Here is a 23,996-nt window from a genome sequence, read left to right on the forward strand (position 1 = left end):
GAACCAAAAATCACATTTTTAAAAGTGTGACAAGCTCAAAGACAGTAATTTCAAAGACGAACTCAAAAGAAAATCTTCTTGACAGTTTTAATAACCCAAACAAACATTTCAAACTAGATAACATAAGCTAATTTTTCTTAATTACTATCACTTCATTACTATCATTATCACATATAATTTACATTAACATTTTCTATTATAGAATGATATTTCCCCCTAAGTGACACAGTATGCTAAACACATAGAAATTATACCTATTAACATACCTGCTTAATATAAGAAATGGTAGCTTCCCGAGGTACCTCCAACTGGATGTAAATCCCAGTGGGCAAAAGGAAATCCACAAGTATGGAGCCATCAGATGCTATCTGTGAATCCACCGCCCAGATGTCAAGGATGTCTGCCATAGCAGGAGGCATTATGAAACTGAAGCACATTCATAACCACGGGGCCCTAGAAATTAGTAATTAAAACATAGCAAAACAACCATCAGCCAAATTTTATACCAAGATATGATAAAGACCACTAAGCTACAATTAGTCCTTAGATTTCAATATAGCCAATAATGTAACAGGAAGCCAATTAAATAATGTGATATTTTAAAAACCAAGAGTAAGTCAGCAGAAATAAATTATTTAAATACACTTTTATCACTTCACAAATTATATATGTACATTATCCAATCCATAGCACCAACTAAAGGAAAAAAATTAGTCTTATATATATATAAATAAAAATATATACACATACACATATATGTACACACACACACCCATTGATTCAAATTCAACATAAATAGTTGACATCTGAATAAACTGCATGCTTAAGGATTACAAGGTCCTAAGAAATTTAGTTAACCACCACTCAACAGGTGATTTTCTCCAAACTTCATTTAGAAAATATTAGCTCCTTAGGCTGAGTTTTTCTCTGCAAATTCCAATGAAAATGACAATCAAGAGGACCCTCTCTCAACAAGGACAATTTGCAATCAAGAGGGCCCTTTCTCTACAAGGACAATTTTTTTTTTTTTTTTTGAGACGGAGTCTCGCTCTGTTGCCCAGGCTGGAATGCAGTAGTGACATCTCAGCTCACTGCAAGCTCCGCCTCCCAGGTTCACGCCATTCTCCTGCCTCAGCCTCCCGAGTAGCTGAGACTACAGGCGCCTGCCAACACGCCCGGCTAATTTTTTTGTATTTTTAGTAGAGACGGGGTTTCAACCGTGTTAGCCAGGATGGTCTCGATCTCCTGACCTCGTGATCCACCCGCCTTGGCCTCCCAAAGTGCCGGGAGTACAGGCGTGACCCACTGCGCCCAGCCAACAAGGACAATTTTCTATCAACCTCACGGCCCATCCCCTAAGCATTAAAAACACCAAATCGCTCAATACAGATGGCAAGGCCCCTTGTGCTATTTCTCTGGCCTATTTTTCTTGCTCTCCCATCACTGTACAGCCCGAGACTGGTATCACGGTGCCTTCTGCCTTCCTGCTGCTAGACCTATGTTCACATGAGGAATAAACTCCTCATATCAAAACAAACGCACTATCCCAACAAATGCACCCTTTAATAGTGCCATTTAAGTCTTACCTATTCCTTAAGGGCTTACTTCAAGAAGATACAACAATAATAATTGGAAGAACATAAGCGCTGAAGTTAAATGAACCAAGGTTCATTTAACAATTATGCCATTAATGAAAGTGTCATATCAAAAGAGACAGGAGGCCGGGCACAGTGGCCCACGCCTGTAATACCATTACTTGGGGAGGCTTAGATGGGTGGATTGCTTGAGTTCAGGAGTTTGAGACCAGCCTGGGCAACAAACAAGACCCTGTCTCTACAAAACGTACAGAAAATTGGCCAGGCGTAGTGGTGTGTACCTGTAGTCCCAGCTACTTGGGAGACTGAGGCACGAGGATTGCTTGACCCCAAGAATCTAAGGCTGCAGTGAGCTAAAATAGTACCACTGCACTCCAGCCTGGACAACAAAGTGAGAGCCCATCTTAAAAAAATAAAAATTAAAAAACAATTTTTAGAACTTCTTTCGCTAATAAATGGAAAATGAATAATAAATTAGAAAATCACAATTCTGCAAGCACTAATGAACTAACAGATCTAGGCAATGATCATTAATGGATGCTAAAGACATAAATAATAATAAGGTGAAAGGAGAAGAAACTTTACAATCTGTCTATGTCTGTCTTGTTGACACTACAGGAATCCCCTGATCTATCTTAGCATTACTAAAAGTGGAACTATCAGACATTATGTGTCTCCTCATGAAATGCAATAGTCAGTACTTACCATTCACACAAAACAAAACTGAACTTGAATCTAATCAAGTCTTTAGGTCTGATCTATGTGCCAGTTTACAGGAAACAGAGAAAAAAGTTAAATACTTCAAGGAAGCAATCAGCCAAGTAGAGAATGTGGCATCTTCAATAAAACAAATTATATGGTTTCTCCAGCTAATCAATATCAAGAAGAGGAGGAAGAAGATGGTGGAAGGACTGTTAAAGAATTTAAAAAACACTTAGGAGACACAGCCAAATCCAATGTTAGCTGGAACAAATCAACTATAAAAAACTATCTTAGCCAGGCACTGTGGCCCACGCCTGTAATCTCAGCACTTTGGGAGGCCAAGGCAGGTGGATCACAAGGTCAGGCATTCGAGGCCAGCCTGGCCAACATGGTGAAACCCCATGTCTACTAAAAATACAAAAATTAGCCAGGCATGGTGGCGGGTGCCTGTAATCCCAGCTACTCAGAAGGCTGAGGCAGGAGAATTGCTTGAACCTGGGAGGCAGAGGTTGCAGTGAGCCTAGACAGCACCACTGCACTCCAGCCTGGGCAACAGAGCGAGACTTCGTCTCAAAAAAATAAAAATACAAAAATTAGTCGGGGGTGGTGGCACGCGCCTGTAGTCCCAGCTACTCAGGAGGCTGAGGCAGAAGAATCACTTGAACCAGGAAGGCGGAGGTTGCAGTTAGCTGAGAACACGCCACCGTACTCCAGCCTGGGCAACAGAGTGGGACTCCGTCTCAAAAAAAAAAAAAAAAAAACAAACAAACACCGGGCACAGTGGCTTTTGCCTGTAATCCCAGCAATTTGGGAGGCCGAGGTGGGTGGATCACCTGAGGTCAGGAGTTTGAGACCAGCCTGACTGACATGGTGAAACCCTGTCTCTACTAAAAATACCAAAAAAATTAGCCAGGCATGGTGGTTCAAGCCTGTAATCCCAGCTACTCAGGAGGCTGAGGCAGGAGGATCGCCTGAACCCAAGAGGTGGAGGTTGCAATGAGCAGAGATTGTGCCATTGCACTCCAGCCTGGGCAACAAGAGCAAAAATTCATCTCAAAAAAACAAACAAACAAACAAAAAACTATCTTTGAAATAATCTGGGAAATTTAAATATGGATTCATTATAAGCTCCTTGGGGAGATATAATGTCCAGTGGTCTTACTTTTAGCCATGCTAAGATTGATCAGAGAATTCAGGTATTGTCAACATGCTTTTTAAAGTACTGTTTCTCACCACAGTATATGGAAAGATCTCTATACTCAGGAACTCTTAACCAATAAACTTCCATAAACACGAACAAAACTACACAGTCACTACACATGTTATCAAGGCACTAGTCCTAAAATTAAGCAAATCACTTCAGAGCAGCCTTTGAAGATTTGGTGTAGGAGCTTCTCAATCTTACAAGTAATAAGCATTCAATTAAGTATTTGCTGAATGAAAACATGCTGTATTAACTTATAAAGACCATACTTTGCAGGGCCAGGTAGGGTGGCTCAGCCTATAATCTCAGCACTTTGGGAAGCTGAAGCAAGTGGAATGCTTGAGCCCAGGAGTTTGAGACCAGCCTGGGCAACATGGTGAAACCTTGTCTCTACTAAAAATACAAAAAAATTAGCCAGGCATGGTGGCAGGCACGTGTAATCCCAGCTACCAGGGAGGCTGAGGCAGGAGAATTGCTTGACCCCAGAGGGTGGAGGTTGCAGTGAGCCGAGATTGCACCACTGCACTCCAGCCTGGGCAACAGAGTGAGACTCTGCCTCAAAAAAACCAAAACAACAATAAAAAAAAAAGTATATATATACTTTGCTTATATTCAAATACTACCATGCAAAGACAGAGGTGGAAGCCAGCTACTGAACAAGTAACTCAAGTACTATGAGTTACTAACCAAGAGCTGCCAACAAAAGCTGGGAGGAAAAACGAAAGTTAGTATGTACGTATGTATGTATGTATGTATGTATGTATGTATGTATGTGTGTATTTGTTTAGAGATGGAGTCTCATTCTGTCGCCCAGGCTGGAGTGTAGTGGCATGATCTCAGCTCACTGCAACTTCCGCCTCCCAGGTTCAAGCAATTCTCCTGCTTCAGCCTCCTGAGTAGCTGGGATTACAGGAGCACACCACCATGCCCGGCTAATTTTTGTATTTTTAGTAGAGATGGGGTTTCACCATGTTGGTCAGGCTAGTCTCAAACTCCTGACCTCATGATCCGCCCACCTCGGCCTCCCAAAGTGCTGGGATTACAGGCATGAGCCACCGTGCCCGGCCCAAAAGTTAGCATTTAAAATTGAGGAGGGTTTATGAAACATCAGCCCTCTGTCACAGAATTAGAAATACAATAAACCTGTACATGTCCCTAGTTTCTTCAATACAGATTTTTGTCAAGACTCTCAGAACTGAAACCAAATCACCCAATTAATACAATACTAATAAAAGAGCATGAAACTAGAAAAATAAAACTCTGGGATCCCACCCTTACCAGACAGCTGGAAATGGTAAGGCATCTGAGGCATAATGCCCAGAGCAGCAATCTTTTCAAAGAGACTGACTGCATCTCACCAGCACTCCCATCCTATAGCACCAACTGCCAAGATATAAAATTTTAAATTTCTAAGCCATTAGAGAAAATGCATTAAGGTAGATACAAAAATTTCTTGATGAAGGCCAGGCACGCTGGCTCATGCCTGTAATCCCAGCACTTTGGGAGGCTGAGGCGGGCAGATCACGGGGTCAGAAGTTCAAGACCAGCCTGACCAACATGGTGAAAACCCGTCTCTGTTAAAAATGCAAACATTACTGGGCATGGAGGCACGCCCCTGTAATCCCAGCTACTTGGGAGGCTGGGGCAGGAGAATCGCTTGAACCCGGGAGGCGGAGGTTGCAGTGAGCCGAGATCACACCACTGCACTCCAGCCTGGGCGACAGGGCAAGACTCCGTCTCAAAAAAAAAAAAAAAAAAAATCTTGATGAAATGATTATATCTGAAATGAGTTACGAGGCTAAAAGTGGTGGCTCATGTCTGTAATCCCAGCACTTTGGGAGGCCAAGGCAGGAGGACTGCTTGAGCCCAGGAGCCCAAGACCAGCTTGGGCTACATAGTGAGACCTCATCTATCAAGAAAAAAAAAAAATTAGCCAAAAGTTGTGGCATGCACCTGTGGTCCTAACTACTAGGGAGGCTAAGGCAGGAGGATCACTTGAGCCCAGGAGGTTGAGGCTGCAGTGTGCTGTTAATTGCACCACTGCACTCCAGCCTGGGCAAGAGTGAGACTATGTCTCAAAAAATAAAATAAAAAATAAAATGAATTATGAGACAGGGCATGGCGGCTCACACCTATAACGCTAGCACTTTGAGAGGCCAAAGTGGAAGAACTACTTGAGGTCAGGAGTTCGAGACCAGCACAGGCAACAAAGCAAAGACTAATTTAAAATAAATTGAATTATGAGAATGAATTCATCACTGGGCCCCTACTTTCCTTCCTCTCTAAATCTGTCATTCAACACACAGGATCCTTAGTCCAGTCATGCTGAATCAAAGGTACTTGCCAGCATATCTCACATTCTCTCCTGCCTCCTACTTTAAACAGATTATTCCCTCTCCCTAAGATGTCCTCAGCTCCATATTGCCTGACCAAGTCTTATTATTCTAGACTCCTGGAAACCTTCCCTGATACTCCTCTGTGTGTCTCAAGCACCCAGGACATACCTGTGACAACAATGGAGCACACTGTATTAAAGCTCACTGTGTACTCATCTCTCCCTAGTCTCATATTATTTCTAGCTCTTTAGCTCCTGGCACATATTAGCCTCTCAATAAGTAATCACTTATGGTTAAAGGAAGAAATGAGTAACAAATCCCATAGAATTTGTGAGAAGGAGGCCGGGCACGGTGGCTCCCGCCTATAATCCCACTAACACTTTGGGAGGCGAATCACTTGAGGTCAGGAGTTTGAGACCAGCCTGGCCAACATGGTGAAACCCTGTCTCTACTAAAAATACAAAAATTAGCCAGGCATGGTGGCAGACGCTTGTGGTCCCAGCTACTGAGGAGGCTGAGGCAGGAGAATTGCTTGAAACTGAGAGATGGAAGTTGCAGTGAGCCAAGATGATGTCACTGCACTCTGGCCTGGACGACAGAGCAAGACTCCATCTCCAAAAAAAAAAAAAAAGGGTTTGCTAGTAGGACAATTATATTGGATATTAAAAATGTGATTTAAATCATGCTTGACAGGAAAACTTGAACCTTGCAGTCTTCAATATAGTCTTTCAGCACTTACTCTAAGAAATATCATAAACAACCTCCACAAGTGATACCTTTATATGAAATCAAAATATTTTACCAATACATAGATAAAATGCCATATATATCTACATATCCTACAACTCTTTAAATTAAGAAAACTAGCCAGGTATAGTGGCTCATGCCTATAATCCCAGCACTTTGGGAGGCTGAGGTGAGGGGATCACTTGAGCACATGAGTTCAAGACCATCCTGGACAACATGGCAAAACCCCCTCTCTTCAAAAAAAAAAAAAAAAAAAATTAGCTGCGCATGGGACTACATGGCACACACCTGTAGTCCCATCTACCTGGAAGGCTAAGATGGGAGAATCACCTGAGCCCAGGAGGTTGAGGATGCTATGAGCTGTGATCATGCCACTGCACTCCAGCCTGGGCAACAGAGTGAGACGGAAGGAAGAGTGAGACGAAGTGGGGCGAAAGAAAAAAAGTTGAAATTACTTAACTCAGATATTCAAGTCTATTTGCGTGTGGTTTTACAAAATCTCAACCTACATTTCGGATAGCCCATGTATCTTTCCTTAAAAGAATAAAGTAAAAAATATTAACAAACATATACAATTCTTTTGCATAGATCAGGCTTTGCCTAATGCTGCCATGTCTCAAATACATAAACTCCTGTCATGTGAAGAAGAACATAAAATGGATCTCACCTATAACTTAAAGATGGCACCCTCACTGTATTGCAATCCCAGTAATGTTATAGGTGTTTCTGAAAATGATGTATATTTTTAACTAATGTTTGACTATAAAGCTGCTATTTTCAGGATATGGCATCCTCTCCTAAATTTAAATAGGCTGAAGAACTCCCTTGATGTCAAAGGGATAACCATTATTTATTTCTCAAGCTCCAACAGACTGAAAATTGTTTCTAGTATAAAGAAAATAAAAAACTCATTTCAGAATAATTCACTAAGTTTTTATGTTTTATGTACTTTTCTGTATCTGTGCTATATTTCACATTTTAAATGTCTTAAAATTTTTGTAATGGCAAAATACACTGCAAAGGCTAAGTACCTTTCTTGTGCCATCTTTAGGTGCATCATAAAGAAAAATTTTATCCTTTACTTTAACAGCTGCCTATGCTTAAAAATAGAAAAATCCTTCCTCACTTACAAAGAAACATCACACCAATCTCCAAAATCAATTCCCCTATCTACAATTTCAAGGACAAAACCCTCACATTCACAGTATCAATTGATTCAGAAATATTCTAATGATTCAGCAACACACTGAAGATGCCTGTAAAGCAGAATTATTGTGTTTAAAGACCTAGAAATGTTTTTCCCAACTAGGAGTAAATCATCAGAAGGAATACTGCAAGGTTAAATATATCTACCTTGATATTGTCATTAGCAATTTACTAACAACTGAGTTAGACTGGCTGTCAAACTTTGTAAACACTCTAAGGAGATACATAGTATTAAGCTAAATATTCTCCAGAAGAATGGTTTTCAATTTTGTCATATTCAGTATTCCCCTTTTTTTTCTGAGACAAAAAAAAAGTATCCAGGCATGGTGGCGCATGCCTGCAATCCTAGCTACTTGGGGGGCTGAAGCAGGAGAATCGCTTGAACCTGGGAGGCAGAAGTTGCAGTGAGCCAAGATCACGCCACTGCACTCCAACCTGGGTGACACAGACTCTGTATGAAAGAAAAAACAAAACAAAAAACCAAAACAAAAACAAAAAAACAGGCTTTTCAAATACATAGATATCTGTAGAAAATTCAAAAATCATGTTTATATAAGACTTTTTTTTGTTGTACAAAACTGTCCAGTGTACTGCAGGATGTTTGATTATCCATTACCTAATAGTAGCACTTCCCTCAATCACTGTGCCAACAAGAACAAAATCATAACCCAACAAATTTCAAAACCATCTTTTGGGGGCTTCACACAGTCCACTTTCCGAATCACTGCCCTAAAATAATTCCTACTGTTACAGGATTTTTGGGGTGTTGTTTTTCTGGCCAGAAACATCTGTGGCCAGTGGCGCCTTTGCCTTAGTTTTGACAGGGCCCACTAGGCTCATTCTGCCCACTTGGCCTAGCAGGCTGCACTCGATTCACACTATGGGACTGGATCCCATGACTGCCAAGAGAGACTGTGTGGAGCAGCAATGGCTGTGTGAGCAAGTGTGGGGTCCAGCCCCTGCACAGTCAGACTTGCCAGCTGCTGCAGCAGGGCGGGCAGCTCCAGGTGCCAGTACGGGCACCAGCTCTCCCTGAGGCTACAGCTGGACAAGGTGTACCACAAGCAGCTTCCACGGCTGGCACTGGGGGACATGGTGGCACCCGGAAGCTTGGAGATGCCAGGAACCCCGGGGCCCCAAAGAGGAAGTCACAGTCCTGGCTCGGGGAGTTCCCAGGTCTGGGCTCCCCAAAGAGCTACAGCTCTTCTCTCCTTCTCTTCACCTGCAATGTGATGAACAAAGGTCATGTTTCAGCCCTGTTTGTGTTACAGCTCTTTTAGCCTCAATTGGCAGGTCCCAAGAATGAAGTACGCAGGCAAGTGGAGGGTGAGCAAGACAAAGAGGAGCTTCATTGAGTGACAACAGCTAAGAGGAGGACCTGGAGTGGGTAGCTCTTCTCTGAATGCAGGTCATCCTGTCATCTCTGCAGCTCTTCAGCAGACAGGAGGCCCTGAAATGGGTATCTCCTCTCTGCAGCTGGCTGTCCTGACATCTGCTGCTCTCAGCAGAGAGGAGGCCCTGGAATGGGTAGCTCCTTTCTGCACCCTGCTGTGCTGATGGCTGCTGCTCTCAACAGAGAGGAAGCCCTGGAGTGGGTAGCTCCTGTCTGCAGCCTGTTGTCCTGATGTCTGCTGCTCTCAACCAAGAGGAGGCCCTGGAATGGGTAGCTCTTCTTTGCAGCTGGTCATCCCGATGTCTGCTCAGCTGTGGCCGAGCCTGGGGCTTTTATGGGCCTCAGAGAGAAGGAAGTGTGTGCCAACTGGTCCACAGGCAGCCATGGGCAGGCCCGGAAAAGGCACCACAAGTTCCCACTCTAGTCCATGGAACTGGCAGCCTGGTCCCTAGCCTTCAGATCCTCCCTGGCCTGAAGATGGAGCCTCATTGAGGACCCAACCCACTTCCACCCAGAAACCTGTCTGCCTCCTGCTGCTGATCATGGCACCCAAGCTGTAGGTACCGCCTACAGGTCAGCGCCAAGCTGCCCTCAGCCTCCCCTCAGCTTCCCTCCTATGCTCATTGGTGCCCAAAATCTGGAGGGAGCCAAGGTGGCAGGGGGCTAGCGTGTCAGCACTACCCTGAGCATGTGCACACCTGGCTGGGATGTGACAACACTTGGGCTTGGCCCTGACTCTGCTCCAAGGTCGGACTAGGTGCCGACAACAGGGAAAAGCCAGACAGTGGGAGCAGGCATTTCTGAGCCTGAGAGGGCAGAGTGGGCCTTCTTGGGCCCCTAAGGAGTGTGGGAATGCCTGGTTGGGCAGCTGCATTGGCATGGGAGAGAAGGGGCTGGGGGGGCAATGGCAAGGAGTGTGCTCCTGCCTGCTCCATGGAGCAGGAGGCCCGGGTCTGCACCCACAGTTTGGGTAGCTGCAGCTCCTCCTGGGAAGCTCCCATCCACCAACTTGGAAGGGATGGGGTCCCCATTTGTTCCCCATCTCCCGCCAGCTCCACAGAGCATGCAGCCCCGGCCACACCACCTTGCTGCAGCTGGCATGATGGCAGCAGCTGTTCTAGATGGTCCACCGCTGCCATCACTACTATTTCTCAAAGTAGCAACAGAGTCTCCATAATTTATCCAGATATAATTGTAGCCTATATTTTTCAAAGTAACGAACATAACAGTATACATTTCTATCTGCCAATGAATGATGTTTCCTATATTTGGCTATGTTGTTTTTGGCTAATTCTTGAAGGGTAAAGAAGCTCTAAGTCAAGAAAACTAGACCCTTAACTAATCAGAGGAATGTAAACCCAGTATAACTAGCTCTTAGTTTTCAAGACCTTTAGTAACAAATTTACCAATGAGATATTCAAACTAAACCCACAAGATGACATGTAACTCTTCGGAGCTTCATGCACAACCCTTTAAGAAAATTATTGAGGGAGAGGGCATACTCACAAAATGTGCTGTTCTGCAATTAAAACAGCATGTGTTTTGTCAGACTTAAAACTGTAACATGCCACTTTTAAAAAATGAGGTAACAAACCAATTGGTAACCAATAAATCTTTTGTAGGTATATTTTGAAGGAAATTAAATTATTGCCACTAAGTTGAAAATGAAATATGTTCTGCTATTTCCCTTAGTCACTCTTATTTTATAGGACCACACAAACAGTTCAGCCTGAGAGAAGTGACTCAGAGTTTCAAGTTGGAGTTATCTTAGGAGTTACAGACCCTACCCATTTTAAAGATAAGAAAACTAAAGCTAAAAGAGTTTAAGTAATTATCCAGGAATACACAGAGACAGAGTCAGACCCAAAAGTCAGATTTTTTTTCCCAAAGCAATTAGCATAATTTTCCCCCTTTTCTTTTTTCTTTTTGTATTTAAAGGAAATGTCTTTTCACAGGCCTACCTCGCCTGGCAAGATCCTCAGTCTTGTATCATTCTTCTGTTTGAGCATCAAAGCAAGAGATCAAAGGCTAAGGACAAGCCGAGTTTTTAAACTATGAAAACTTTTCAAGGAAGCTATCAGAGGGCACAGGAACTTCAGCAGTGACAATTAGTTCAATAAACCCTTTAACTGTAACTATAACCCATATCCTGTCGATTGTTCACTGGAAGAAAGAGGAAAGAGTTTAAAAGTTCTCAGCTTCCCCACCAATGTGCCAGCAGAACCCACTGGACTTTACTCCTTTAAATCTAATGATTAGCAGAAAACAACATAAATTTGTTCTATAGGTGAACAAATGCAACCAAAATCATAGGAGATATTTAAAAAGAGATTTTTTTTGGCCGGGCACGGTGGCTCATGCCTGTAATCCCAGCACTCTGGGGGGGCGAGGCGGGCGGATCACAAGGTCAGGAGATCGAGACCATCCTGGCTAACACAGTGAAACCCCATCTCTACTAAAAAATACAAAAAATTAGTCAGGCGTGGTGGCAGGTGCCTGTAGTCCCAGCTACTCGGGAGGGTGAGGCAGGAGAATGGTATGACCCCAGGAGGCGGAGCTTACAGTGAGTCAAAAAAAAAAAAAGGATTCTTTTTAAAATATCAAAGAAAAAACATTACTTCTTTTGTTTTTGTTTTGAGACTGAGTCTTGCTCTGTCACCCAGTCTAGAGTGCAGTGGCGCAATCTCGGCTCACTACGACCTCTGGCTCCCAGGTTCAAGCAGTTCTCCTGCCTCAGTCTCCCGAGAAGCTGATATTACAGGCACCTGCCACCACGCCCAGCTAATTTTTGTATTTTTAGTAGAGATGGGGTTTCACCATGTTGGCCAGGCTAGTCTTGAACTCCTGACCTCGTGATCCACCCGCCTTAGCCTCCCAAAGTTCTGAGATTACAGGCATGAGCCACTGCGCCCGGCCACATTACTTCTTTAAATACTACATTTGCTATCACAACTTGAGGTTTCATTCAGATTCAACTTAAGGTATGGGATCTTGATTCATCTGGGCTTTGGTCCCTACCCCCCACACTGCTCAAAAACAACAAATCAGCCCCAACTGTTGATGTGTTTACGGTGAAGTATGCATTATACTGGGTACTTAAAAACTGAACAGTATAGAACTTCATTTTCTCTTTTTTTTTTTTTTGTCTCTGTCACCCAGGCTGGAGTGCAGTGGCACGATCTTGGCTCACTGCAAGCTCTGCCTCCTGGGTTCATGCCATTCTCCTGCCTCAGCCTCCTGTGTAGCTGGGACCACAGTCGCCCGCCACTGCAACCGGCTAATTTTTTGTATTTAGTAGATACGGGATTTCACGTGTTAGCCAGGATGGTGTCAATCTCCTGACCTCGTGATCTGCCCACCTTGGCCTCCCAAAGTGCTGGGATTACAGGCGTAAGCCACCCGCGCCTGGCCCTAGAACTTCATTTTCTAAAGGTGATTATTTAATCTGAATTGCTATAATTATATGTAAGAGCTATTTCTAAAGTAATTCCACAAATTATTAAAGAGTTGCTATAACATTATATATCATATAATTTATAATAAAATGACACTTAAGCTTATCCTCTCAAATCAAAGATGGCACTCTAAACAGCTTTTACAAAACATCTGCACCAGCCTGGGCAACATAGTGAGACCCCATCTCTACAAAAATTTAAAAATTAGCTGGGTGTGGTGGCACATGCCTGTGGTCCCAGCTACTCGAGAGGCTGAGGCAGGAGGATCTCTTTCTCTTGAGCACAGAAGGTGGAGGCTACAGTGAACCCTGTTTGCAGAACTGCACTCCAGCATAGGCAACAGAGCAAGACTCAGTCTCAAAAAAAAAAAAAAAAAGAAATTTGCAAATAGGCACTGAGCCTTGAAAAAGTTTATTCCTGCTAACTTGGTAATTCCAGTTCTGGAATGTACCTATTTACAAACCTGAATACAGAAAAAGTTTCATGTATAAAGCAAAATATATAAATATGAAAAAATTAAAAAAAATAACTGACCCACCTGATGGCATCCACTTGGTGCACTCATTTAAAATCACGTTTATCAAGAATATGTGGCAATGTTTAGAAATAACATGAAAAAAATCCAAATATAAACTAATATACACATTATAATTAGAATTGTGTTTAAAGTTAAAAGAAAAAAAACTGCAAGTACAACCTAATGCGCAGCAATTAAGGGTGGAAGGAAAGACACTCATACAGTTCAAAAGTAACTATAAAATAAATGTTTCTTTTATTCAGTGTGCCTTTAATGATGGCATACAGTTTATACACTCTTTTAAAGTTCTATTGTTCCAGACACTTTGAGTGGGTCCAAAGGAAGGACTTAGGTTAGAACTTGGCAATTTATTCTGTATTTTTAAAAATTATTTTATTTTATTTATTTTTTTGAGACAGGGTCTTACTCTGTTGCCCAGGCTGGAATGCAGTGGCACGATCATGGTTCCTTGCAGCCTTGACCTCCCAGGCTCCAGCAATTCTCCCACCTCAGCCTCCTGAGTAGCTAGGACTGCAAGCACACACCACCACACCCAGATCATTCTTTTGATTTTTTTTTTTTTTACTAGAGACAAGGTTTCACTACATATTCCCCAGGCTGAGCTTGAACTCCTGAGCTCAAGCAATCCTCCTACCTCGGCCTCTCAAAGTGTTGGGATTACAAGCATTAGCCAAAGCACCCGGCTATTCATTCTCTTTTTTTTTTTTTTTTTGTGAGATGGAGTCTTGCTCTGTTGCCCAGGCTAGAATGCAGTGGTGTGATCTTGGCTCACTGCAACCTCAGCCTCTCAGGTTCAAGTGATTCTCCTGCCTCAACCTCCCAAGTAGCTGGGACTACAGTTGCCTGCCACCATGCCTGGCTACTTTTTTTGTATTTTTAGTAGAGATGAGTTTTCGCCATGTTGGTAAGGCTGGTCTCGAACTCCTAATCTCAAGAGATCCACCTGCCTTGGCCTCCCAAAGTGCTGGGATTACAGGCCCAGCTATTTATTCTTAATATGTATGTGTTCATTAGTATTTCTAAACCACAGCCCAGGCGCGGTGGCTCACGCCTGTAATCCCAGCACTTTGGGAGGCTGAGGTGGGTGAATCACTTGAGGTCAGGAGTTCAAGACCAGCCTGGCCAACGTGGTGAAACTCTCTCTACTAAAAATACAAAAATTAGTTAGGCGTGTTGTCAGGCACCCACCTACTTGGGAGGCTGAGGCAGGAGAATCACTTTAACCCAGGGGGCAGAGGTTGCAGTGAGTTGAGATCACGCCACTACACTCCAGCCTGGGCGACAGAGTGAGATACTGTCAAAGAAAAAAAAACAGTATAAAGATAAATTTAGACATATAATCCATAACACTGGTATTTCAGTGGAGAGGGAGGACATTATTGGTATTATTTCATCAAACTAAAAGGGCTGATGAAAAAAATTTAATAAAAGTCATATCACTCTATTATTCCAAAATATACAGCTAGGCTCTTTAAAATATGCCATTTTAAGTTACTTAATACAGTCCTTGAAATGGAAAAAAAAATAAAATAATTAAACGGTCTTCTTCCAAACACATAATTTTTTATTAAGCAATGTTAATAAAACTCTTCAGATTTCTAGTTTTTAGTCTACCTTCCTCTTTTCTAATCTAAATGTTCGACCATGTTTACCCCAACATCAACAAGATAAGTTATTCCAAATGGATATATATATTTCCACAAAAAATGTATTTCATCCCCACAGTCTTCTCTCCTCACCCTCTCCACCCCTTGCTGAAACCCATTCAAGTGAACAGTATTTGGGACATGGGAACTATCACTAAGTGTTAAGCTATTCCAATCACTGTTTGACAATAACCACGTTTTAAGGTAAAAATGATTATTTCCCTAAATAGATAAAATTAATAGGACAAAGACGACTGAAGACCAATATCTACTACATTAACATAGAGACCTTCTCTAGCCTTTGAAGATACAACTAAGGGAATTCTCCTACATTATAGGAGAGCAATTTCTGTTTTTAAACACTTTTGCTAATAACACATAAACAAAAATACCCAACATGTAATTGTACAGTTCAACGAATTTTTGGAAAGCAAATACCTATTGCAAAGCAAACCATTATCCAGGTTAAGAAACAGAACACTGCCAGCATCTCAGGAGACTCCTTGTTTGTCTCTTTCAGATAGCAACCCTCTCCCAAACCTCCTACCACCATCTGACTTCTTTCGTAAGAGGTGGGGGTTGTTTTGTTTTTTAATCACTTTAGGTAACAGTATGGGAGTAAAGCAAATATCCAAATAATTGTGGCTCACTGGATACACTTTTGCACCTATCATTCAAGTATATATTTTAGACAAAAGTTTCATTGTCTAGATGACTGCTTCTGTTTCTCACTTCAATGAGTGGCGATGGGTCCAACAGACTAACTGGGGTGGATGCTTTTGAATGTCAACAAATCTTCCTTCTAGAAATAGTATCCAATCAATTCTGGTTCTTGTTTACAAGTACCATCATGACAATCAGGAATGACTGTGTAGCAGAGTACCCACATGTAACTGCAATGAGAGTGAGTCATGAGCCAAATTGTACAAGTGTGTGGTGATGCTGGTGAGTAACTAACCAACAGCTCTCACATCTAGGAACTGAACCAGTGCCAGAAAGCCATCTGGATAGCAAACAGTAACATGAGAAGAATTTTAAATAGCTTACAGCTGTAGAAAATGCACTATTCCAGGCTCTGAATTCTTTTAGTTATTTCTGTCTGCTGTCATTTTGAAAATAACTCATAATATGTAAAAATTAAAAGAGCGTCCAATAAAGGCTGGCATTTATCCCAAGTCATTTCAGGATTACTCCTTTGCATGATGGTTTAAGTTTGGTCTGGCAAGTACTTATCATTTGTTTGTCTGTTTTAAACCTTTTCCTTGGAGACCAATTTTCTTCCTAAGCTATCTGCCCATGAATGACAAAATGCTTCTGTGTGTAGCTTTCATTTCTCCCTCACTACTGACTGTAAATTGAGGAGGAAAAAAATAAGAAAAATTAAAGAAGTATCTGTTGTCCTTGATGCCAAGTCTTCTTTCACTGGTTATTCTCTCTAGAGGACACAGAGAGTCCAGAGAGGCAGGCTGATAATGTCATCTCAGTGCTAGGCCTTGATCAAAAAGAGGAAGAAAAGAAAACTGCAGAGGGACAAAGTGGGAAAACAATTGAATTTCAAGGAAATGAATATTTAATAAGTACTTATTCTGTTTAAGATACCATATCACACACTTGATTGGGAGATGAGGTAATTACAAAACAAAACAAAGCAATTTGCAATCCAGCCTGTACCAGAGCAGTTAGGTCTAGTGAGAGACTAGCGGAGGCATGTCTGTTCTCTGAATGATTGCAGTGTTTTTTACCTCGACCTCCCAGAGCCTCAACCAGAAGGGATGAGGATGGAATACTGGAAAAGGGAAATACAGAGTACCCGCCTGAACTTCTTAAGGTGTGGGACTGCAGTGTCTGGGGATTAGGCTATGTCATCTAAAAAACTGAGGCAGCACCACAATGTTGCTGTCATGAAACCCCCTCATTGCCTCACTGCCCCAGCCTATGACCTGTGCATAATGGGATGAGTACTGGGAGTTGCATGGTTTGGAATATAATAATTAATCACATGTTACTATGTCTAAGATCCCAAAAGATCTGAAATCTTTATCTGTTATGCATTAACAGGACAGCTTTTGGATACTGTCCTGTATTTAACTTATAACATTACCCTATAAGCTAATAAATAATATTTCGTTTCAAAACCCTCAAATATAGCATTCTTTTAAATTAAAAAGCATACATTGGCCAGGCGTGGTGGCTCACGCCTGTAACCCCAGCACTTTGGGAGGCCGAGGTGGGTGGATCACCTGAGGTCAGGAGTTCGAGACCAGCCTGGCCAACATGGTGAAACCCAGTCTCTACTAAAAATACAAAAATTAGCTGGGCGTGGTGGCGTGTGTCTGTAATCCCAGCGACTCAGGAGGCTGAGGCAGGAGGATCACCTGAACCCCGGAGGCAAAGGTTGCACTGAGCGGAGATTGCACCATTGCACTCCAGCCTGGGCGACAAGAGCGAAACTCCATCTCAAAAAAAAAGGAAAGAAAGAAAAATGACATTAGTATCCATTTCATACCACTAGTATAACAGTTAATAATTTAAAATGTTTCCTGACTGAATGTAGCTATTAAAACCAACCCATATCTTTTTCTTCTGGAAACTATGGGAATACTCTCAAGGGATTAAAAATGTTTTGGATAAAACATTAGCAAGGAAAGAAAGCTTTAAGAATCTAAGGCTGGGAGTGGTGGCTTATGCCTGTAATTCTGGTACTGTGAGAGGGTGAGGCGGAGGATCCCTTGAGGCCAGAAGTTCGAAACCAGCCTGGGCAACTTGACAAAACCTTGCCTCTACAAAAAAATACAAAAAATACAAAAATCAGCTGGGCGTGGTAACACACACCTGTAGTCCCAGCTACTCAGGAAGCTGAGGAGGGAGGATCGCCTGAGCCTGGGAGGCAGACATTGCCGTGAGCTGTGATTGTGGTACTGCATTCCAGCCTGGGCGACAGAGTGAGACCCTGTCTCAAAAAACAAACAAACAAACAAACAAAAAAAGCCCCAGCCTGGACAACATGGTAAAACCCTGTCTTTACCAAAAACACACCAGGCATGATGGCATGCACTTGTGGTCCCAGCTACGTGGGAGGCTGAGGTAGGAGGATCACTTGAGCCTGGGAAGCAGACATTGATTGCAGTGAGCTGAGCTCATGCTACTGCACTCCAACATTGGTGACAGAGTGAGACTCCACCTCAAAAAAAAAAAAAAAAGAATCTAAATAATCTAACAGAGTATTGAAAACTAGCTAAAAAAAATTGTGATTACATGATCAACAGCACTGCTGTCATGACCTGGGATGATTTTAAAACATGGCCACAAAATTCTTTTACATCACTCCTGCACCTACTGGTGCTGCCTGCCAAGGCTGTAAGCAAAGTCATCTCCAAGCTGAGCAGGAAGCTCACTGGCATAGCCTTCTATGCCCCCACCGCCAATGTGTCCATCATGGACCTGATCTGCCATCTGGAGAGACCTGCCAAATGTGATGAGAGGTGAGGTGCACGATCCCTCTCCTTGAATATGGCTTCAGTGATGGTTTGACCTCTAATAGAATATAGCAGGGGTAATGCTCTACTAATTCCCAGGTTTAAGAAGCTGCAGCTTCCATTTGCTCACTTAAGACACCTGCTTGTGAGATGCTCACTCTTAGAAGGTAGCCACTAAGCAGTGAACAGCTCAGGACAGACACATGGGAGAGGCCAAGGATAAGTGTTGACAAACTCCAGCTGACTGCTAGTACCAATAGCCAAACTTCTGAGTGAAGAAGCCTTCAATGACTCCATCCCTCAGACATCATGTTTTTCCACCTGATGCCCAGACAACATGGGCCAAAGACAACCTGACTCTGGTGTGCCCCATCCAATTCCTGACTGAAGAACCAGAGCATAATAAAATGAATGTTTTACACCACTAAGTTTTGGGATGGTTTGTTACAGCAATATATCATTGCAGCATGACCTATTAGAATGAAATCATGCAATTACTACAGTCAATAATTCATTTTTTTCTTAAAAAAAATTACACTTTCTGTTCCTCCCATTCAACAGCCACATATTCTCATGTAACACCCGTCACATCCCTGAGACATCACAATGAAAGTGAAAGCCAGGTAAACTGATTTGGCCTTATTAGACACCTGGTCACCAAGGCTGCTTTTAACTCTGGCGAAGTGGATATTGTCTACATCAAGGACCCCCTCATTGTCCTCAACTACACGGTCTATATGTTCCATGATGATTCTACCCATGGCAAGTTTCGTGGCACAGTCAAGGCTGAGAATGGCAAGCTTGTCATCAGTGAAAATACCATAACCATTTTCTAGGAGCAAATTCCCACCAAAATCAAATTGGGTGATGCCACCACAATTACACTGTGGAGACCACTGGCATCTTCACTACCTTGTAGAAGGCTGGGGCTCATTTAAAAGGAGGAACTGAAAGGGTCATCATCTCTGTCCCCTCTGCTGATGCCCCCATGTTTGTGATGGGCATGAACCATGAAAAGTACAAAAACACCTCGCAATTCCCAGCAAACCTTCTATACCACTAACTGCTTAGCACCACTGGCCAAGATCACCCATGACAACTTTGGCATTGTGGGAGGAATCATGACCTCGTCCATGCTACTATCACTGACATCCAGAAGACCACTGATGGCCCATCTGGGAAACTGTGGTGCAATGGCCACAGGGCTTTCCAGAACATCACTCCTGTACCTACTGGTGCTGCCAAAGCTGTGGGCAAAGTCATCTCCAAGCTGAGCAGGGAGCTCACTGGCATAGCCTTCTATGTCCCCACAGGCAATGTGTCCGTCATGGACCTGACCTACCATCTGGAAAGACCTGCCAAATACAACGACATCACGAAGGAGGTGAAGCAGGAGTGGAAGGGCCCCCTCAAAGGCATCCTGGGCTACTCTGAGTACCAGGTTGTCTCTGCCAACTAACAGTGATAACAACTTTTCCACCTTCAACGTTGGAGCTGGTATTGTTCTCAATGACTACTTTGTCAAGCTCATTTCCTGGTATGACAATGAATTTGGCTACAGCAACAGGGTGGTAGACCTTATGGTGCACATGGCCTCCTGGACCACCAGCCCCAGTAAGAGCATGAGAGTCAGAGAGAGGCCCTCAGCTGCTGCGCAGTCCTGCCCCACTCAGTCCCCCACCATCACACTGAGAATCTCCCTTCCTAGACACGGTTTCCATGTCAGACCCCCTGAAAAATGGGATAGGCCTAGAAAACTCCACTTTGTAGTGCACCATCAATAAAGTCCTCTGTACTCAGCACCCCCTACTGCCAAAAAAAAAAAAATACCAACACACACATTTTCCTAAATATATATCTTACTCTATGTCATTTCTTTTTTTTTTTTTTTGAGACGGAGTCTTGCTCTGTCGCCCAGGCTGAAGTACAGTGGCATGATCTCAGCTCATTGCAAGCTCTGCCTCCTGGGTGCACGCCATTCTCCTGCCTCAGCTTCCCGAGTAGCTGAGACTACAGGTGCCCGCCATCATGTCAGCTAATTCTTTTGTATTTTTAGTAGAAACGGGGTTTCACCGTGTTAGCCAGGATGGTCTTGATCTCCTGACCTCGTGATCTGCCCACCTCGGCCTCCCAAAATGCTGGGATTACAGGCGTTAGCCACCATGCCCGGCCTTCTTTTTTTTTTTTTTTTTTTGAGACAGGATGTCACTCTGTCACCCAGGATGGAGTACAGTGGCACGATCTTGGCTCACCGCAACATCTACCTCCTGGGCTCAAGCAATCCTCCTGCATCAGACCTCCCGAGTAGTTGGGACCACAGGTGCATGCCACCATGCCTGGCTAATTTTTTGTATTTTTGGTAGACGTGGGGTTTTGCCATGTTGCCCAGGCTGATCTCGAACTCCCGAACTCAAGTGATCCATCTGCCTCAGCCTCCCAAAGGGCTGGGATTACAAGCATGAAACTGCTGCACCTGGCCAAATTTTTTTTTTTTTTTTAAATAGAGACAGTGTCTTGCTTTGTTGCCCAGGCTGTCTTGAAACCCTAGCTCTAACAATCCTCCTGCTTCAGCCTCCCAAAGTGCTAGGATTACAGGTGTGAGCCACCATGCCTGGCCCAAGGGCATTTCTTATGAGAAATATTTTCTTCTAATATACGGATAACTTTAGTATATCAGCAAACAAGTTAATCTCTAAAATTAGAATTATGCAGGTCCAAGTTCTACTGAAATTTAAATGGCACTGAGAACTTTTTTTTTTCTTTTGAGACAGTCTCGCTCTGTTGCCCAGGCTGGAGTGCAGTGGCGAGATCTCAGCTCACCGCAACTTCTACCTCCCGGGTTCAAACAATTCTCCTGCCTCAGCCTTCCAAGTAGCTGAGATTACAGGCACACATCACCACACCCGGCTAATTTTTGGTATTTTTAGTAGAGACAGGGTTTTGCTAATGTTGGCCAGACTGGTCTCGAACTCCTGACCTCAAGTGATCCACCCACCTTGGCTTTCAAAGTGTTAGGATTATATGTGTGAGCCCAGCAGAAAACTAACTTTTGTTTTTTGTTTTTTGTTTTTTTTTGAGACAGAGTCCTGCTCTGTTGCCAGGCTGTAGTGCAGTGGTACAATCTCGGCTCACTGCAACCTCCGCCTCCAGGGTTCAAGTGATTCTCCTGCCTCAGCCTCCCGAGTAGCTGGGATTACAGGTGCGTACCACCATGCCCAGCTAATTTTTGTATTTTTAGTAGAGATGGGGTTTCACCATTTTGGCCACAATGGTTTCAATCTCTTGACCTTGTGATCTGCCCACCTCAGCCTCCCAAAGTGCTAGGATAACAGGCGTGAGCCACTGCGCCCAGCCCTTAAACTATAATTAACTTACTTTAGTTGTGAATGTTACTATTGTTTCCAAAAAGAAAGCAGTGTGGGCTAAATAAGTTTTTAAAATTATGTCTTTTTTCTTTTTTTTTCTGAGACTTTTTTCTTTTTTTTTTTGAGTGTCTTTCACTGTCGTGCAGGCTGGAATACAGTGGCGCCATCTTAGCTCACTATAGCCTCTACCTGCTGGGATCAAGCCATCCTCCTGTCTCAGCCTCCTAAGTAGCTGAGACTACAAGCATACACCACTTCACCCGACTAATTTTGTGTTTTTGTTTTGTTTTGTTTTGTTTTTTTGTAGAGACAGGGTCTCGCTATGTTGCCCAGGCTGATCTAAAACTCCTGGCCTCAAGCAATCCTCCCACCTCAGCTTCCCAAAGTGCTGATATTACAAGCATGACCCACAATGCTCCAGCTAAAAATTACGTCTTTACATAAAAATGAAACTTCTGGGCTCGTGCCTGTAATCCCAGCACTCTGGGAGGCCAAGGCAGGAGAATCGCTTCAGCCCAGGAGCTCAAGGCCAATCTAGGCAACACAGTGAGACCTCATCTCTACAAAAAAATAAACAAAATTAGCCAGGCATGGTGGTGCTCACCTGCAGTCCCAGCTACTTAGGATGTTGAGGTGAGAGAACTGATTGAGCCCAGGAGGTCGAGGCCGTAGTAAGCCAAGATCTTGGCACTGCACTCCAGCCTGGGTGACAGACTGAGATCTTATCTCAAAAAAAAAAAAAACAACAAAAAACGAAAATGAAACTTCTGGCTGGGCATGGTGGCTCATAGCTGTAATCTTAGCACTTTAGGAGATGGAGGTAGGAGGGCGGCTTGAGCCCAGGAGTTTGAAGCCAGCCTGGACAACATAGCGAGACCCCCATCTCTACAGAAATTTTTTTTTTTTTTGAGATGGAGTCCCACTCTGTCACCCAGGCTGGAGTGCAGTGGTGCAGTCTCGGCTCACTGCAAACTCTGACTCCCAGGTTCAAGTGATTCTCTTGCCTTAGCCTCCCAAGCAGCTGGGATTACAGGTGCCCACCACCACGCCTGGCTAATTTTTTTGTATTTTTAGTGGAGACTGGGTTTCGCCATGTTGGCCAGGCTGGTCTCGAACTCCTGACCTCAGGTGATCTGCCCGCCTCGGCCTCGCAAAGTGCTGGGATTACAGGCGTGCGCCACCGTGCCCGGCCCAAAAAACTTTTTTAATTAGCCAGGTGAGGGGGTGCACACTTAGGGTCCCAGCTACTTGGGAGGTTGAAGTAAAAGAGGATCACTTGACGCCAGGCAGTCGAGGCTACAGAGGGCCACATTAATGCCACTGCACTCTAGCCTGGGTGAAAGAGCGAGACACTGTCTCAAAAAAATTAAAGTTTTAAAAAACAATTCCTATTACCCAACTTTGGTTATAAAACTATCAAGACAATTTCCTTGCACTAAACTGCTAACACTTACAGTCCAAATTTATGGATCAATTGACACAAGCTCTAGCCAACTTTGTTAATTAGATGTTTTAAAATATATTTAAAATTCTTATTTTCCAGAGAAAATGTAGAATATTTAAACAAGTTATATTTCAAAAGCAACTAGTATCATACCAACACATTTGCCTACAACTAAAACTTCAGAATTATTTCATCTCACTTTGTAAGCTTCCATTTGCTATAAGGCCATGATGCAGTTTGTACTCAGGCCTGGATAAAGCCACAGAGCTGTGAAGACCTTGGGTGTGATAAAAAGGAGAAGACAATGATTAATACTACCTTTAGCATCTCATAATCCTTCAAAATTGAATTGGAACAAGGTGAATGAAGAAACGATGGAAACACTTTGCTTGTGCCTTTTAAATTTAATCACTAAGGAAGAAGGGTGTGTGTGTGATAAATCTCCTGAGTATAGATCCCTTTTCTTATACCTTAGAGATTGAGACCTACAGAAATATGACAACTATACCAAGGTCACTATGGCAGAGACTAATTTTTTTCTTCCACAGTTACAGGATTGTGGCTGGGCACTTAGCGGATACATATTCCAACTTCCTGTGCAATTAGAAGTGGCCATGTACTAAGTTCTTTCCAGTGGAATGTTCAGTGGAAATGACCTGTGTCACTTCAGGTCAGGGCTTAATTTAAGAAAGGTGGTGTGACACTTACACCTTCTCTTTCCTCTTCCACTGGTCATAGTGGAATAGAGGATGACAGAGTCACAAGATGGAAGAAACCATTTGAAAGAGAACCACCTACCAAAGAGGGCCATCCAACTTAACTGTTCCACGAGTGAGAAATAAATGTCTATTAAGTTTGGACCATTATTCATTTTTTGTCTGTTACAGCA

The 23,996-nt window shown here is 43.1% G+C and overlaps 1 protein-coding gene and 1 pseudogene across 7 annotated transcripts in view; one reads left to right on the forward strand and one right to left on the reverse strand.

Moving 5' to 3' along the window:
• The window catches only part of PIK3CB (phosphatidylinositol-4,5-bisphosphate 3-kinase catalytic subunit beta), a 184,283-nt gene that overhangs the window by 108,994 nt on the left and 51,293 nt on the right, over positions 1-23,996 (reverse strand). For all 7 annotated transcript variants that reach the window (XR_002914434.2, XM_024245077.3, XM_002814095.5 and 4 more), the window contains one exon: positions 267-453. Coding sequence is in view for 6 of the 7 variants with exons in the window: in XM_024245077.3 (XP_024100845.1) it covers positions 267-437 (171 nt within the window). In the remaining variant the exon portion in view is untranslated. The remainder of the gene's footprint in view (positions 1-266; positions 454-23,996) is intronic.
• LOC103890259 (glyceraldehyde-3-phosphate dehydrogenase-like) lies at positions 18,099-20,082 on the forward strand (annotated as a pseudogene).

The sequence above is a fragment of the Pongo abelii genome, chromosome 2 (genome assembly GCF_028885655.2).
Source record: "Pongo abelii isolate AG06213 chromosome 2, NHGRI_mPonAbe1-v2.0_pri, whole genome shotgun sequence".
Taxonomy (NCBI): Eukaryota; Metazoa; Chordata; class Mammalia; order Primates; family Hominidae; genus Pongo; species Pongo abelii.